At 42.3% G+C, this 18,055-nt stretch overlaps 1 protein-coding gene across 11 annotated transcripts in view; it reads left to right on the top strand.

Annotated features, from left to right (window-relative positions):
* The window catches only part of ZYG11A (zyg-11 family member A, cell cycle regulator), a 76,934-nt gene that overhangs the window by 29,241 nt on the left and 29,638 nt on the right, over nt 1-18,055 (top strand). For all 11 annotated transcript variants that reach the window (XR_008619919.3, XM_055092690.2, XM_055092687.2 and 8 more), the window contains 6 exons: nt 1,426-1,490; nt 2,456-2,555; nt 2,644-2,694; nt 12,411-12,572; nt 12,654-12,698; nt 16,158-16,352. Coding sequence is in view for 10 of the 11 variants with exons in the window: in XM_055092690.2 (XP_054948665.1) it covers nt 1,426-1,490; nt 2,456-2,555; nt 2,644-2,694; nt 12,411-12,572; nt 12,654-12,698; nt 16,158-16,352 (618 nt within the window). In the remaining variant the exon portion in view is untranslated. The remainder of the gene's footprint in view (nt 1-1,425; nt 1,491-2,455; nt 2,556-2,643; nt 2,695-12,410; nt 12,573-12,653; nt 12,699-16,157; nt 16,353-18,055) is intronic.

Below are 18,055 nucleotides of genomic sequence, written 5' to 3'. Positions count from 1 at the left end.
GATTACAGGCGCATGCCACCACGCCTGGTTGATTTTGTATTTTTAGTATAGATGTGGTTTCACCATGTTGGCCAGGGTGGTCTCGAACTCCTGAACTCAGGTGATCCACTGCCTTGGCCTCCCAAAGTGCTGGGATTACAGGAGGGAGCCACCATGCCTAGCTCCCTCCCCCACAACACACATTTTTAAAATGAAAAGGTAGACGATAGACTGGGAAACATGTTCATTTTATATATATGAGAATCGACTTCATTCAGAGTATATAAAGAACTCAACTTGTTAATACAGTACAAATCAGTTATAAAAATGATCAAAAGATTTGAACACTTTGGTAGTTTCTTTAGGAATTAAATATACACTTCATAAACTACCTAGTCATTCCACTCCTAGGTATTTACTGAAGATAAATGAAAGCATGTATCCATATAAAGATATTTACACAAATATTCATGGTACCTTTATTTATTGCCAAAAACTTGAAACATCCCAAATGTCCAACAACAGGCGAATAGAAGCATTGTAATAAATCTATTTAGTGAAACACTATTTGGCACACAGAGATGAAGTACTGATATCTGCAGTGTAGATGAAACTCAAAAATGTTATATGTTGAGCAAAACAGGCCAAACTCAAAAGAGCAGAAGTACATGATTCCATTTGCATAACACCTTAAAAAAACTAATCTATAATGACTGTAATTTTCCGAGGATAGGGTTTACAGGGTTGAGACTAACTTGAAGAGGGGACAATGGAACTCTCTGGGGGTGATAGAAGTATTATATCTTGATTGTAGGAGTGGTTACACAGGGGTATAAATTTGTGAAATCTAATTCAAATGTGTACTTTGTAAAGGGAGTTTTTTTTTTTTTTTTTTTTTTGAGATGGAGTCTCGCTCTGTCGCCCAGGCTGGAGTGCAGTGGCGCAATCTTGGCTCACTGCAAGCTCCGCCTCCCGGGTTCATGCCATTCTCCTGCCTCAGCCTCCCGAGTAGCTGGGACTACAGGCACCCACCACCACGCCCGGCTAATTTTTTGTATTTTTAGTAGAGACGGGGTTTCACTGTGTTAGCCAGGTTGGTCTCGATCTCCTGACCTCGTGATCCGCCTGCCTCTGCCTCCCAAAATGCTGGGATTACAGGCATGAGCCACCGCACCCGGCCAAGGGAGTTGATTTTTTAAAAATACAATTAGGAAGGTGGTTTTCCTCATTTATTTCTACCTTATTTTTAAAGTTGGAAAATCCTACTCAAGTCTTCATTCCTGCATGGCAGTCATCAGTTACAGCATTAAATGAAAATTTAATGCTGGTACACAAATGAGCTCTCAATAAGAAAAGCTCACTGGTAATACTTCCAAATACATGGAATCTTTGTTTAGAATGGAATGTTACATTTGTTCAAAATTATTTTTCTTTATTCTCTAAAAGTTACAGAAGAATTGTCTTCTCTCCTTAACCAATTCCAGGATTCTTGTGGATGTTCCATTTGACAGGCAAGTATAAGACTTGGTCATTTGATTGGGGTGTTGGCCTTTGGTTATTAAATGCAGAGGCCTGATTAAGGCTGGGATAAGGTGTTTGGAGAGAAGGTTCTGTTGAGCATCTTCCACAGAGAAGTGATTAGAAGTACCCTACTAGAAAATGTTGTCTCCTAAAGTGATTCTAGTATAGGATAGTGGGTAAGAACAGGCTCCGAGAGCCAAACATACTTGGACTCAAGATGTAGCCCTTCCATTATCTTTGCTTATAAGTTTCCTCATTTGTAAAATAGTGACTCTTACCAGCATTAGATAAGATAGTGTCTGTAAAGTACTTAATTCCTAGTTTAAGTACAGGCTATTATAAAGAATATTAGTAATTTATTCATTTTGTTATGTAATTATTATTTTATTAGTAATTTACTTTTTAATTATTTAGAAAATCATCATCCTAGCCATTCCAGAAGGATTTGAGGCCTTTGCAGTCTCTCAGATTCACAAGTTTTAAAACATTTATAATAGTTGACATAAAAGAGCAGAGAAATGAGGCACAAGCTAACAAGAGCAAAGCCCCTGATTTGTGAATACAAGGTTTAGGCTCAGTCACTTTGTAACTGAGTGATGTTTGCTGCAGCATTTTAGCATTGTCTGCTACTCAGATTACAAATTGCTACCACTCTGGAAACTCCCTTTCTTTTTCAGACCTATCATAGTAGAAACTGAATGATAAATACATTTTTTCTTAGATTTGCTCATCTTTATGTAAATTCTGTGTATTTTGCTTACGTTCTTATTTGCATACTCTCCTATCCCCTGCCTGGTCTTCTCTCTGCCAAATGCTCTTAGTTTTCATAGCTGAGGATTTAAAAGTCCAAGACTGTTTTCGTTATAGGATTACTTGGGGAATGCCAAATGATTTCTTCTGTGTAGTTTCACAAACTTTATATATAATTGTGAGAAAAATAAATACTGCTTTTCAGGTTTGATGCTGCCAAGTTTGTCATGAGATGGCTCTGTAAGCATGAAAACCCCAAGATGCAAACAATGGCAGTGAGTGTCACCTCTATTCTGGCTCTGCAGGTTTGTGATTTCTTAAAGGCAAGATGTCTATCTCTCTAGTTTTTATACAGGTTCCATAGTTCACTTGAGTCTTTCTGTTTGCTTATAGCTCTCACCTGAGCAAACGGCACAGCTTGAAGAGCTTTTCATGGCAGTTAAGGTAGGTTCCTTGTCATGTTCATAACCTTTTTTTAAAAAAAGTCAAATTTATGATTATAGCTTAAAAAAAAAATCAAATCATTCCAAAAGGCCTATTAAGGTGAGAAATCTGTAAGACTTTCTCCCCAGAAGAAACTTTCTAATCTTGTAGCTATTTCTTTTGGTATGTACCTCCACACTTCTTTTTTTTTTTTTTGAGACAGAGTCTCACTGTGTCGCCCAGGCTGGAGTGCAGTGGCGCGATCTCGGCTCACTGCAACCTCCGCCTCCTGGGTTCACGCGATTCCCCTGCCTCAGCCTTCTGAGTAGCTGGGATTATAGGCGGGTGTCACCACACCCGGCTAATTTTTGTATTTTTAGTAGAGACGGGGTTTCACCATGTTGACCAGGCTGGTCTCGAACTCCTGACCTCGTGATCTGCGTGCCTCGGCATCCCAAAGTGCAGGGATTACAGGCGTAAGCCACCATGCCTGGCCATACCTCCACATTTCTAAATAAAATGCTTATACTGTAGTTTCTTGATTGAGCAGTTTTAGGTGTTACTGATTTTGCTGCTACAGTAGATAAGAACTTAGCTCTCCTACGTATCTTTCTACAGATTACTTCCTCCTCTGGTCCCCAACAAATTTATATCATGATTTTAAATAAATCGTTAATCAGTATTTATGTTATGATTGTGTTAACATCGTTCACTAAAAAATTTATATCACTGGGCCGGGTGCTGTGGCTCACGCCTGTAATCCCAGCACTTTGGGAGGCTGAGGCGGGTGGATCATGAGGTCAGGAGATCGAGACCATCTTGGACAACGTGGTGAAACCCCGTCTCTACTAAAAATACAAAAATATAAAAATTAGCTGGGTGTGGTGGTGCGTCCTGTAATCCAAGCTACTTGGGAGGCTGAGGCACGAGGATTGTTTGAGCCCAGGAGGTGGAGGTTGCAGTGAGCTAAGATCGCACAGGTGCACTCCAGCCTGGTGACAGAGTAAGATTCTGTCTCAAAAAACAACAAAACAAAAAACAACATTGTTTTATTCTGTACTTATTTTTTTATTTTCATTTTATTATATGAATTTTTTTTTTCTCGTTGCTCATGCTAGCGTGCAATGGTGCGATCTCGGCTCACTGTAATCTCTGCCTCCTGGGTTCAAGCGATTCTTCTGCCTCAGCCTCACAAAAAGCTGGGATTACAGGCATGTGCCACCACGCCTGGCTAGTTTTGTATTTTTAGTAGAGACAGGGTTTCACTATGTTGGTCAGGCTGGTCTCCTGACCTTGTGATCCACCTGCCTCGGCCTCCCAAAGTGCTGGGATTACAGGAGTGAGCCACCACGCCCAGCTGAGTCATTTATATTTTTTGTAAACTGTCTATTCATAGCCTTTATAAGTTTTCTTTTGGGTTACTGGCTTTTTTCTACTTTATAGGATTTTTTTTTTTTTTTTTTTTTTTTAGCTTTAGGGATGTTCTTTTTTTTTTTTTTTTTACTGATCATTCTTGGGTGTTTCTCGTAGAGGGGGATTTGGCAGGGTCATAGGACAATAGTGTAGGGAAGGTCAGCAGATAAACAAGTGAACAAAGGTCTCTGGTTTTCCTAGGCAGAGGACCCTGCGGCCTTCCGCAGTGTTTGTGTCCCTGGGTACTTGAGATTAGGGAGTGGTGATGACTCTTAACGAGCCTGCTGCCTTCAAGCATCTGTTTAGCAAAGCACATCTTGCACCGCCCTTAATCCATTTAACCCTGAGTGGACACAGCACATGTTTCAGAGAGCACAGGGTTGGGGGTAAGGTCATAGATTAACAGGATCCCAAGGCAGAAGGATTTTTCTTAGTACAGAACAAAATGAAAAGTCTCCCGTGTCTACCTCTTTCTACACAGACACAGCAACCATCCGATTTCTCAATCTTTTCCCCACCTTTCCTCCTTTTCTATTCCACAAAACCGCCATTGTCATCATGGCCCGTTCTCAATGAGCTGTTGGGTACACCTCCCAGACGGGGTGGTGGCCGGGCAGAGGGGCTCCTCACTTCCCAGTAGGGGCGGCCAGGCAGAGGCGCCCCTCACCTCCCGGATGGGACGGCTGGCCGGGCGGGGGGCTGACCCCCCCACACCTCCCTCCTGGACGGGGCGGCTGGCCGGGCAGGGGGCTGACCCCCCCACACCTCCCTCCCGGACGGGGCGGCTGGCCGGGCGGGGGGGCTGACTCCCCCACACCTCCCTCCCGGACGGGGCGGCTGGCCGGGCGGGGGGCTGACCCCCCCACCCCACTCCCAGGTGGGGCGGCTGCCGGGCGGAGGGGCTCCTCACTTCTCAGACGAGGCGGCTGCTGGGTGGAGGGTCTCCTCACTTCTCAGACGGGGCGGCCAGGCAGAGACGCTCCTCACCTCCCAGACGGGGTCGCGGCCGGGCAGAGGCGCTCCTCACATCCCAGACGGGGTGGCGGGGCAGAGGCTCTCCCCACATCTCAGACGATGGGCGGCCGGGCAGAGACGCGCCTCACTTCCTAGATGGGATGGCGGCCGGGAAGAGACGCTCGTCACTTCCTAGATGGGATGGCGGCCAGGCAGAGACGCCCCTCACTTCCCAGACAGGGCGGCGGCCGGGCAGAGGCTGCAATCTCGGCACTTTGGGAGGCCAAGACAGGCGGCTGGGAGGTGGAGGTTGTAGCGAGCCGAGATCACGCCACTGCACCCCAGCCTGGGCACCATTGAGCGCTGAGTGAACGAGACTCCGTCTGCAATCCCGGCACCTCTGGAGGCAGAGGCTGGCGGATCACTCGCGGTTAGGAGCTGGAGACCAGCCCGGCCAACACAGTGAAACCCCGTCTCCACCAAAAAAATACGAAAAACAGTCAGTCGTGGCCGCGCGCGCCTGCAGTCGCAGGCACTCGGCAGGCTGAGGCAGGAGAATCAGGCAGGGAGGCTGCAGTGAGCCGAGATGGCAGCAGTACAGTCCAGCTTTGGCTTGGCATCAGAGGGAGACAGTAGAAAGAGAGGGAGAGGGAGAGGGGATTTTTTTATACATTAAGGAAACAAGCCTTTGACTATGATATTGGGTGCATGTATTTTCTCCCATTTTACTGTTTATCTATTTTTAATTCATTTATGGCATGGTTTATGATGCAATAATGTTTTATTTTCACGTAGTTGAATTCATTCTCTTTTATTATGCATCTGGGATCAATGGCACACCTGCAAAGTATTTCCCTCCATCATGAAGTATTTTAAAAAAATTCTTTGTTTTGTTTTGTTTAAGAGACTTGATCTCATCCTGTGCTGAAGCTGGTGTGTAGTGGCAAGTGGCATGATCATGGTTCATTGCAGCTTCATCTTCCTGGGCTCAAGCGACCCTCTTGAGTAGCTATGTTTGTAGCCACCACATTCAGCCTCCTTACATTTTTAATCCTGTGATTTCTGTTCTTTTTTTTCTTTGGAATTTTTTTGAGATGTTGGGTCAGTTCAAGTTTTCTTCTCTGTGTGTTTCTACTTGTCTTTGCACTGTTTATGCTACCTTTATCATATTAAATTCCTGTGTATATATCTATTTTTGGACTTTATTCTGTTCCATTAATTTGCATGTCTGTCTACTCACTAACTTTTATCTTTTTTTTTTTTTTTTGAGACGGAGTCCCACTCTGTCACCAGGCTGGAAGTGCACTGGTGCCATCTCGGCTCACTGCAACCTCTGTCTCCTGGGTTCAAGCGTTTCTCCTGCCTCCGTCTCCTGAGTAGCTAACCACACCAGGATAATTTTTGTATTTTTAGTAGAGACGGGGTTTTACCATTTTGTTCAGCCTGGTCACTAACTTTATCAATACTTAAATATTTAAGATCTGTCCTTGAATTTCTTTTAGTTATCCTTATCTATTTGTTGTTTCTGTGCAGACACCAGAATTGGCTTGCCTGTTTCTGAGGAAAAAAACCCATTTTCTTTGGGATTGTATTATAGATTGATGTAGGAAAATTGACGTCCTGTAATTTCCCCTATCTTGGAACAAGAGTATGTTTATTCAAGTCTTTCATGTCCTCCAGAAGTATGTTCAAGTGTTTGTCATTTGCATTGCTGTTACGGGTGGAATCTTACGCTTATGAGTATTTAATATCAAGTATTAGGTTTATTTTTTCTTGTTAACTTGTATGTCTGTTTACAATAGAGATGAAATCGAGAATAAAAATCAAGAGTGATTTTGGATGTGTTCATTACTGAGATGCTTGAGATGTCAAGAAGGCAGTTTGAATCTTTTTTTGAGACAGAGTCTGCAATGGCCCAATCTCGGCTCACTGCAACCTCCACCTCCTGAGTTCAAGCCATTCTCCTGCCTCAGCCTCCCAAGTAACTGGGATTACAGGTGTATGCTACCATGCCCAGCTAATTTTTTTGTATCTTTAGTACAGATGAGGTTTCGCCATGTTGGCCAGTCTGGTCTCGAACTCCTGACCTCAGGTAATCCACCCTCCTTGGTCTCCCAAAGTGCTGGGATTATAGGTGTGAGCCACCACACCAGGCAAGATTTCTTTCAAATGTTACTGCTCATTGATAATACACCAGCCACCCAAGAGTTCTGATGGAGATGTACAAGCAAGGAAGTTAATATTTTCCTGCTTGTTATACGATATCCATTCTGCAGCCCATAGATCAGGGAGTAATTTATCATTTATTAATTATATTATTTATTTATTATTTAAGAAACATTTTGTGGCCAGGTGTGGTGGCTCATGCCTGCAATCCCAGCATTTTGGGAGGCCGAGGCAGGCAGATCATTTGCGGTCAGGAGTTTCAGACTAGCCTGGCCAATGTGGTGAAACCCTGTCTCTATTAAAAATACAAAAAAATTAGCCCGGCATGGTGGCAAATGCCTGTAATCCTAGACACTTAGGAGGCTGAGGTGGGAGGATCGCTTGAACCTGGGAAGTGGAGGTTGCAGTGAGCCAAGATCAAGCCACAGAGTGAGACTCTGTCTCAAAAAAAAAAAAAAAAAGAAAAGGAAAGAAAGAAAAAAGAAACATTTTATAAGGCTAGAGCTGCCATAGGTAGGAATTCCCCTGATGAATCTGGACAAAGTAAACTGAAAACCTTTTTGAAAGGATTCACCATTCTAGATACCATTAAGAAAACACACAGCGGTGGCTCATGTCTGTAATCCTAGCACTTTGGGAGGCCAAGGCGAGCAGATTACTTGAGGCCAGGAATTTGAGACCAGCCTGGGCAACATGGCGAAACCCTGTCTCTACAAAATATTAGCCAGGCATGGTGGCACGCATTTATACTCTCAGCTACTCAGGACGCTGAGATGGGAAGATCACCGGAACCCAGGGAGATTGAAGCTGCAATGAGCGGTGATTGTGCCATTGCACTCCAGTCTGGGTGACAGAGAAATAACCTGTCTCAAAAACAAACAAAAATAATATTCATGATTCTTGGGAGGAGGTCAAAATATGAACATTACCAGGAGTTCAGAAGTTGATTGGAACCCTTGTGGATAACTTCGAGGGGTCCAATTCTTTAGTGGAAGGAGTAACTGTAGATGCCAAGAGAACTAAAATTATAAATGGAGCCTGGAGATGTGACTGAGTTGCTGCAATCTAAAACTTTAACACATGAAGAATTGCTTGTTAGGGAAGAGCAAAGACATATTTTGAGATGGAATCTAGTTCTGGTGAAGATTCTGTGAACATTGTTGGAATGACAACAAAGGACTTATTATATAAACCTGGTTGGATGAGACAGCAGCAGAGTTTGAAAGGATTGACTCCAAATTTGAAAGAAGTTCTAGGCCAGGTGCGGTGGTTCATGCCTGTAATCCCAGCACTTTGGGAGGCCAAGGTGGGTGGATCACGAGGTTAAGAAATCGAGACCAGCCTGGCCAACATGGTGGAACCCCATCTCTACTAAAACTACAAAAATTAGCCAGGTGTGGTGGCGTGCGCCTGTAGTCCCAGCTACTCGGGAGGCTGAGGCAGGAGAATCACTTGAACCCAGGAGGTGGAGGTTGCAATGAGCCGAGATCGCACCACTGCACTCCAGCCTGGGCAACAAGAGTGAAACTCCGTCTCAAAAAAAATAAATAAATAAAATAAAAAGAGAACGGAGTTGTTTCTTGAAAGGAAGGGTCAATTGATGGGGCAAACATCATGGCTATCTTAAGAAATTGCCACAGCCACCCCATCCTTCAGCAGCCACCATCTTGATCAGTCAGCAGCCATCAACATTGAGACAAGACCCTCCACCAGCAAAGAGATTACCACTTGCTGAAGGCTCAGGTGGTTTAGCGTTTTTTAGCTCTCTCTCTCTATATATATACATATTTTTTAAGGTAGAGTCTTTCTCTGTTGCCCAGGCTGGAGTGCAGTGGTGGGGACCCATCTCAACTGCAGCCTCGACCTCCTGGGCTCAAGTGATCTTCCTGCCTCAGCCTCCTGAGTGGCTGGGGCCACAGGTGCATATCACTACACCCAGATAATTTTTTACGTTTTTTTTTTTTTTATAGAGACAGAGTCTAGCCGTGTCACTCAGGTTGGTCTCGAGCTCCTGGGCTCAAGCGATTCTCCTGCCATTGCCTCTCAAAGTGCTATGATTATAGGCGTGAGCTACTGTGCCCAGCCATAAAGTATTTTTAAATTAAAGTATCTACATTTGGCCGGGTGTGGTGGCTCATGCCTGTAATCCCAGCAACTTAGAAGGCTGAGGCAGGCGGATCACGTGAGGTTAGGAGTTTGAGACCAGCCTGGCCAACATGGCGAAACCCCATCTCTACTAAAAATACAAAAATTAGCTGGGTGGGGTGGCACGAGCCTGTGATCTCAGCTACTCGGGAGGCTGAGGCAGGAGAATCCCTTGAACCCGGGAGGTGGATGTTGAAGTGAGCTGAGATCATGCCACTGCACTGCAGCCTTGGTAACACAGTGAGACTCTCAAAAAAAAGGTATCCACATTGCTTTTTAGACATAGTGCTATTGCACACTTAATAGACTACATTATAGTGTAAACATAGCTTTTGTATGCAGTGGGAAAACAAATTTGTGTTACTTGTTTTATTGTGGAATTGAACCCACAGTCTCTCCTAGATGTGCCTGTTTATTGGAAAAAAAATAGGATGAACCAGAAAAGGAGACTGAGAAGGAGCATCCAAAGTGCATTAGAAGGAAGCTGAGAGTGAGTGTTTTAGAATCCAAGAGGAATGTTTCAGGAAAAATTGGGCCATCATATCAAATCCTACTGAGTGGTTGAGTGACGTGAGGACAGAGTTGACCATTGGATTTGGCAAGAGGAAGTCATTAGTCACCTTGATTATGTTATTTCAGTGGGGTGGCAGGCCAAAACCTGATTGGAATAGGATGGAATAGCAAATGGGAGGTGAGAAATGGATGTAACTTTTTGATATAATTTAATGAGAAGGAAAGCAGAGGTGGGGTCAGTCTTTAAAAAGATCGACTACATTAAGACATATTTTCTGCCCACAAGAAGAGTTCTAAAGAGGGAGAAGTTGATGCCACAAGCAAAATAAAAGGAAATAATTTTGGTGCTGAATCTCTGTATGTGCAGAAATTGAGTTTAGAGTAGAATAAAGATGTTTGCTGTAGGTTGGAGCAGAAGGGAAGGCAGAGTATGTTGATGCAAATGCAGGTAGGTTGGTAGCTTTTGTTAGGAAGAGTGGGTGTATTTCTCAATGAAAAAAGATGAAATCAAATGAGGGGAGTGAGAAGATGGTGATTCAAGTTTGAAGATTCAAGTTTGAGGTGATTCAGTTTTGGTGCTGAATCTCTGTATGTGCAGAAATTGAGTTTAGAATAAAGATGTTTGCTTTAGTTTGGAGCAGAAGGGAAGGCAGAGTATGTTGATGCAAATGCAAGTAGGTTGGTAGCTTTTGTTAGGAAGAGTGGGTGTATTTCTCAATGAAAAAGATGAAATCAAATGAGGGGAGTGAGAAGATGGTGATTCAAGTTTGAAGATTCAAGTTTGAGGTGATTCAGTTTTGGTGCTGAATCTCTGTATGTGCAGAAATTGAGTTTAGAGTAGAATAAAGATGTTTGCTTTAGATTGGAGCAGAAGGGAAGGCAGAGTATGTTGATGCAAATGCAAGTAGATTGGTAGCTTTTGTTAGGAAGAGTGGGTGTATTTCTCAATGAAAAAGATGAAATCAAATGAGGGGAGTGAGAAGATGGTGATTCAAGTTTGAGGAGAGAGAATTAGGAAATAGTAGTCTTTGGAGCAAATTCATTGGGAAATAAAGTAGTATTGACAAATACAGTTAAGTGTCCTTTTGAAATTTATGAGCAGGTATTGAAATTGAGACCAGGTGAGCTCAGTCTTCTTCAACATTAATATGTTGAATGTTGGGAGGTATGAAGTAGACTGATAGTTACGTTTAACTCAGGTAGGAGTTTTGCCATATAATATAATGCAGGAACATATCCCAGGAACATAAAGTTGCTGGGAGGGGTAACAGGACTAGTTGAGATACAGATAAAGAGAGCAGGCCAGGCACTCTTACGACAACAGATAAGTCTCCTCTGTGTCTTAGATTTTTCATCTGAAAAATGGGCCTCAGTTGAAAAAATGGTATCTGTCATAGTAGTAATAGTGCACAGTTATTTTGAGTATCATTAAGCTAAATCGTATGACCAAGGGCCTGGCCACTGTGATACGCTCAGGGACAGGGTCACTTCCCCTGCTCCTGGCCTTGCTCTCATTCATCTAACTAGCTGCTTAGGTGAGTGCACCCGTCTCATCTAACACTCTTCTCTTGACTCTCACAGATTTATTTTTGTGATGAAGTCTCTTGACACATTCTCTCCTGATTGGGCAAAATATTTGAGGTAGTCTCATTCTTCTTGAAAATATACATTCTGATTTGTTTGGTGCTTTGTTATATTTTATGTATCTTTTCATCAGCTGGTTAAAGTGAAAATCGGTTTGTCTTTTTCCTCTCACGTGACAGTCTGATATTGAAAGAGACCATAAATACTAGCTTGACTTCTTTCTAGAAATGTTGATCTCAAATGGTACTTTGCAGTCTGTTTAAGTGAACCAGTGGCCTCTTCAAGATGTGAGGTCATGTGATGGAATGCTGGCCTGGTGTTCTAGCCCCACTGACCTGCTCAGTGGCTTAGAGCAGCAGACTTTTTTCCTGCCCCAAACTTTGCCTGGCATGTGCTTCCTCCCCCTCTCCCCCCAGCCCCGTTCCTGCATGTCCCCATTTCTTACTGGGCTGGCTTATCCTCTTTTTCTTCTGGTCTCAGTTACATATTATCTTTGTATGGAGGCTTCCCTCTCCTACCCTTCCTAAAGCCTAAATTTTAGGCTTTTATGTGTTTTCATCAGATAACCAAAATTTAAAATTCTTTTATTTAATTGAGAAAAGCCAACTTTTGTTCTGTCTGCCTTCTACTCTTTTTTTTTCTTTTGTACTTGGCTTAGAGAAGGTGTTGACTAAATGTTCTAAATAAAAATAATGGAATAGCTAATAATGTACTTGATGACCATATACCAAGAACTGGACTAAGTGCTCACTAAACTTAAATTTTTTTTCATTTAATCCTCACAAAAACTGTAAGAAGTAGTTGTAATTTATTTTATAGAAAGAAAATAGATCACACAGCTACTAAGTGGCAGAACTTGGGTTTAGAACCGAGGTTTGATGCGTCTTAACATTGCTTTCCTTATACCGCAATTGATTATTCATTAGAGCATCTAACTCCCTCCCTGTCTCTTTGGTTTTTAGGAACTTCTAGCAATAGTAAAACAAAAGACTACTGAGAATTTAGATGATGCCACCTTCTTGTTTACTTTGAAAGCACTTTGGAATCTTACAGATGGGTCTCCAGCTGCCTGCAAGCACTTCATTGAAAATCAAGGATTGCAAATCTTCATCCAAGTCTTGGAGGTGGGAAGACAGGATTGAGTTTATATGTAAAGTTCTTTTCTTCATGATAAAGTAACCTGTATGTATATATTTTTTTGACAGACCTTTTCAGAGTCAGCAATACAAAGCAAAGTACTTGGTCTTTTGGTAAGGTGAATTGTTTTGAATTAATTTTAATTGCTTAAAAGCAAAACCTAACACTTATATAGTACCTACTATATGCTAGGCACTATTGTAAGCAATTTACATGTATAAACTCATTTAATCTTTACATTAGCCCTACAGAGTAAATACTATTGTACATCAGTTATCTATTGTTGTGAACAAACTATAGCTTAGTGGCTTAAAACAGTAGCCATTTAATTTACTTATGAATCTGTGGGTCAGTAGTTTGAGCTCAGCTCAGCTGTAAAGTTCTTCTGGTCTGTCTGGTCTCATGTGGGGTCACTTATGTAGCTGCAGTCATCTGGTGGCTTGACTGGGGCTGGAGGGTCTAAGATGGCCTGACTCTCATGTCTGACAGTTGGTGCTGCTTACCAGCTGGCGGGCTTTCTGTCCACAGGCTTCTCCACATGGCAATCTCTAGAGGGCAGGCCCCACTGTCCAAGTGCTTTTTAAACCTCTGCTTATATCACCTTGCTAATGTTTCATAGGACAACACAGGTTATATATTTAAGCCTAGATTAAAGGCAGTAAAGTCACATTGCTACGGGGTGTATATACGGGGATAGGAGAAGTTGTGTTATTTTTGTATTCTACCATACACTGTTATCCACGTTTCATAGAGAATCTGAGTCCCAGAAATGCTGTTTATCCTAATTAGAACTCAAACTCGGCCAGGCACGGTGGCTCATGCCTGTAATCCCAGCACTTTGGGAGGCCGAGGTGGGTGGATCACCTGAGGTCAGAAGTTCAAGACCAACCTGGTGAAACCCTGTCTCTACTAAAAATACAAAAATTAGCTGGGCATGGTAGCACATGCCTGTAATCCCAGCTACTTGGGAGGCTGAGGCAGGAGAATTGCTTGAACCTGGGAGGTAGAGATTGAAATGAACCAAGATCGTGCCACTGCACTCCAACTGCACTCCAGCCTGGGCAACAAGAACGAAACTCTGCTCAAAAAAAAAAAAAAAAAAAAACCCAAAAAACTCAAACTCAGTCAGTCTGGCTCCAGACCCTCTGATATTAATCACTTTACTATACTACTTCTTTATCCAGGAAGTCTATTTTTTAGCAATTTCTTTGTTGATACTTATGTACTGACTCTCAATCAAGGTATTCTACAATTGAGAAATTTCTTCGTTTCCTAAAGCTAAAGGTGAAGATTTTTCAATAAGTAATAAAGACATATAGTAAGCACCTGCACTTTGCCATGCCATATGCATTGGAAAAATACAGATGCATGAAATATGTCAAGGTGATGGTGCTCATAACTTTGGGAAGGCAGTGTTAGACGTGTACAAATAGGTATCTGATTTACAACTGACAAGTGAGTGCTGCAAGAGAGGCACTGAGTCCATTGGGACCCTTGGTTCTAGGTCCTGAACTCGTTGAAAACATGGAGGGACTGTGCCTTATCTTCGTGTATCTCACACATACAGGACTCACAACAAAGTAGATGTGAAAGGCTTCACAGAGAGGAGTAAATGATTAATACTGGAAATCTGGAAGGTACGGAAAAGTATAAAGAAGGGACAAAGTCATTTTTGGCTAGGGAAGATTATTTATAATGTAATCAATAAGTGTAATCATTGAGGAACACTGTAAAATGGAATGGTTAGAATTTGGGGAAAAGGTGGGAAGGTGAAAAGGAATGGGAAATAATGCCAGAAAGTTGGATTGATGCCTCATATATCCTGTACAATTCTACATATCCTACCAGCTGACCTAAAAGATCTTCCACTTTTCTTATTTATTTATTTATTTATTTTTGTCTCGCTCTTGTCACCCAGGCTGGAGTGCAATGGTGTGATCTCGGCCCACTGCAACCTCTGCCTCCCGGGTTCAAGTGATTCTCCCACTTCAGTCTCCTGAGTAGCTGGGATTGCAAGCATGCGCCACCACACCCAGCTAATTTTTGTATTTTTTTTAGTAGAGACAGGGTTTCACCATGTTAGCCAGGATGGTCTCAATCTCTTGACCTTGTGATCCACCTGCCTCAGCCTCCCAAAGTGCTGGGATTATAGGCGTGAGCTACCGCACCCAGCCCACTTTTTTTTTTTTTTGAGAGATCCAGAATGTAAGGATTTACAAGAAAAATCTTGGGACTCACCTGTGGTGCCCCTCTCAGTTGTGCTAAGAATGTCTTGTTAGGGGGTAACATATGATAGACTTAACACTGAAATCATGTGTAGATGAGAGATACAGCTGGTCTTGGGAAAAACAGGCATGGGGGGACATCTCAATTTCTGCTTCAATCTTTAGTGTCCTATGTGCCTCAATATACTAGTGTCTAGAGTGTGCTTTCCTGAATGGTTCATCAGAAGCAGCAGTTAATGCTAACACAAACTGCTGTGTTTACTTTGACTGTTTCACCTCATTAAACCTTTGGTTTTTCATTTTTGTAGACAGACTCTCCCAGTGATTCCAGCCTCCTGGCATTGACATCCCCTACCCTTGAGTGTGGACAGGACCTGTTTCTTGATTCTAGCCAAGGGAATATGGCAAAGATGATAAAATATCACTCCCATGATTATGTTACTATATACTTATATATATGTATCTGTCTTGCTAGCAGGCCCACTGTAGGGACTCTTTCTCTCTGGTCCTGAAGGAGCAAACAGTCATGAAGTAAGTGGTTGGAGGAGGGAGAAGCCCACCTTTTAAGGAACTTGGGGCAGCTTCTAGGAGCCGAACGTGGCCTCCAGCAAGAAACTGAATCACTCAGTCCTGCAGCCACCAGAAATGAATTCTGCCAGCAGTCTGAGTGAGGTTGGCAGTAAATTCTCCCCCGGTGGAGCCTCCAGGTGAAAATGCAGCCCAGCCAACACTTTGATTGCAGCCCTGTGAGATCTCAGAGAAGAGGGTCTAGCTAAGTCATGCTGAGACTCCTGCCCCACAGAAACCAGGGAATCATAAATGCATGTTGTTTTACGCCACTAAGTTTGTGGTAATTTGTTACACAGCATAGAAAACTAGTGTAACATATAAAATAAAATACTGCCTGACTTTCATTGTTGTTGTTAAAAGATAACGTAACATTGAGCAGGCCTTCAGTAATGTTAAGTATTTGAGTTAGGCCTTGATTTGTATTCTAGTTCATCCAGTTATTAGCAGTATGAACTTGACAAGTTTGTCTTGCTTAGTGTCACATTTCTTTGTAGTAGTATTTTAAAGATTAAATGAGATAAGGTAGATAAAAAGACAATTTTATTTATCTAGTACTGTGCCTGGCACTTAGTAAGTACTTATTTAGTGATTGTTGTTAATGATCATCCTCATCAAGGGAGTTGGATTGTGGGTTTTAGGCTAGCTTGAGGCAGAGGCGGGTATAAGAGTAAGAGTTCTGAATTTATCTGACCTGAGAAGGAGAAAGTGAAAAAAGCCAATTCCTGATTCTCCCCTCCCTTCTTGTCTCTGGGGTTCTCTGTTCCATCTGACCTGTAGAACAACATAGCAGAAGTCAGAGAGCTCTCTTCCAAGCTGGTGACCGAAGATGTGCTGAAGCATATCAACAGTTTACTCTGTAGCAGGGAAATGGAAGTCAGCTATTTTGCTGCAGGTATCATAGCCCACCTGACATCTGACAGACAGCTTTGGATATCCCGTGACTTCCAGAGGCGTACTCTTCTCCAAGATCTGGTACAGGAACCACATTCTTATTTACAAAATCCAGAGTAATCTCTAATTACAGAAAATGTAGTTTCCTAAATCATAATAATATGATTGTAGAAAGTGGGAAAAATAGAGAAAAACTTATTACTAACCCATATCTTTCCATCCAAAACTATCTCTGTTAACATTTTGTTGCATATGACTTATTTCGGTCCTCTTTCTCATCAGCTTTTTTTTTAAAAAACTATTTACTTTATTGATGTTTCTTTTTTTTTTTGAGACAGGGTCTGTCTCCCAGGGTGGAGCACAGTGGCACAATTCACAGCACACTGCAGCCTCAACCTCGGAGGCTTAGGTGGTCCTCCCACCTCAACCTCCCAAGTAGCTGAGACTATAGGTGTGTGCCACCACACCCAGCTAATTTTTGTGTTTTTTGTAGATGGGGTTTTGCCATGTTGGCCAGGCTGTTCTCAAACTCCTGAGCTTAAGCGATCTGCCTACCTTGGCCTCCCAAAGTGCTGGGAATACAGGCATGAGCCATCGCGCCTAGCCAACTTCCTTATTTCTAAATAAGGAAGTTCTTGACTTTATCGCTTTAGGAATCTATCAATTCATTTTCCCACTTTGGGAAACTAAGATTATTTTTCTGACTGTTTCTATGCACAGCCTTTCTAAGTGTATACTCAAGGTATAAAACTTCATACATATTCTGTACACTTCACCTTCTCAGGACTTTCTTACCTTTGCATTCCTTCCATGTGGTCTGCTTGTTTTGTACACCGTATATGGTGGACTGCTGTCATCCTCGGACTCCCTTTGCCTCTCTTGTGTTGGATTCCGTGTTTCCTGGCTTATGTGCCTCCCTGTATCTTGGTTTACTCCCACCTTTTGTTGGACCATATTCTCCAGTAGCTTCCTAAGAAGAGTCATGAAGTGAGACCATACCTGTTTAAAAAGGCCTTTATTTTACCCTCACATTTAATTGATCAAATGGCTGGGTATAGAATTCTAGCTTTGAAATATTTTTCCTTCATAATTTAAAAATGTTTGCTCCATTGTCTTTTACTTGTCAGGATCACTGTTGAGAACTCCCATGCAATTTTCTTTTAAGCTTTAAGGTTTTTGTCCTTTGTCCTCAGTATTCAGAAATCACAATGGCTTACCTTGTGGGTTTATTTTCATTTTTTGGTTTATTTTTTGTTAATTTTTTTCTTCTTTGTGGGTTTATTTTCATATATTGTGTTGAGTACTTATCAGTCAGGAAGCTCATTTCCTCCCTGGGACATTTCTTTAATCATTTTTTTCTGGAATGTTGGCCTTCCCAGACTCACCTTTTCATATCTAGCTCATTTATCTTTTTTGTTCTGAATCCTCTTCTAAAAATATAATATCCTGTTTTTGTTTCATAGTTCTATACCTATTTTTCTCTTTATCTCTTTGAACGTAATAATGATAATTTTAAATTTTATTTTATTTTATTTTATCTTTTTGAGATAGGCTCTCACTCTGTTGTCCAGGCTGGAGTGCAGTGGCACCATCTCAGCTCACTGCAACCTCCGCCTCCTGGGTTCAAGTGATACTCCTGCCTCATCCTCCCAAGTAGCTGGGATTACAGGTGTGGTAATGCACACCTGTAAAAACACAATAATTGTTGTGTTTTTAGTAGAGACGATTTCACCATGTTGGCCAAGGTGGTCTAGAACTCCTGACCTCAAGTGATCCACCTGCCT

The sequence above is a fragment of the Pan paniscus genome, chromosome 1 (assembly GCF_029289425.2).
Source record: "Pan paniscus chromosome 1, NHGRI_mPanPan1-v2.0_pri, whole genome shotgun sequence".
In the NCBI taxonomy this organism is placed as follows: domain Eukaryota; kingdom Metazoa; phylum Chordata; class Mammalia; order Primates; family Hominidae; genus Pan; species Pan paniscus.
Note: the sequence above shows the minus strand (reverse complement) of the source record. Positions and strands in the feature narration are given on the sequence as shown.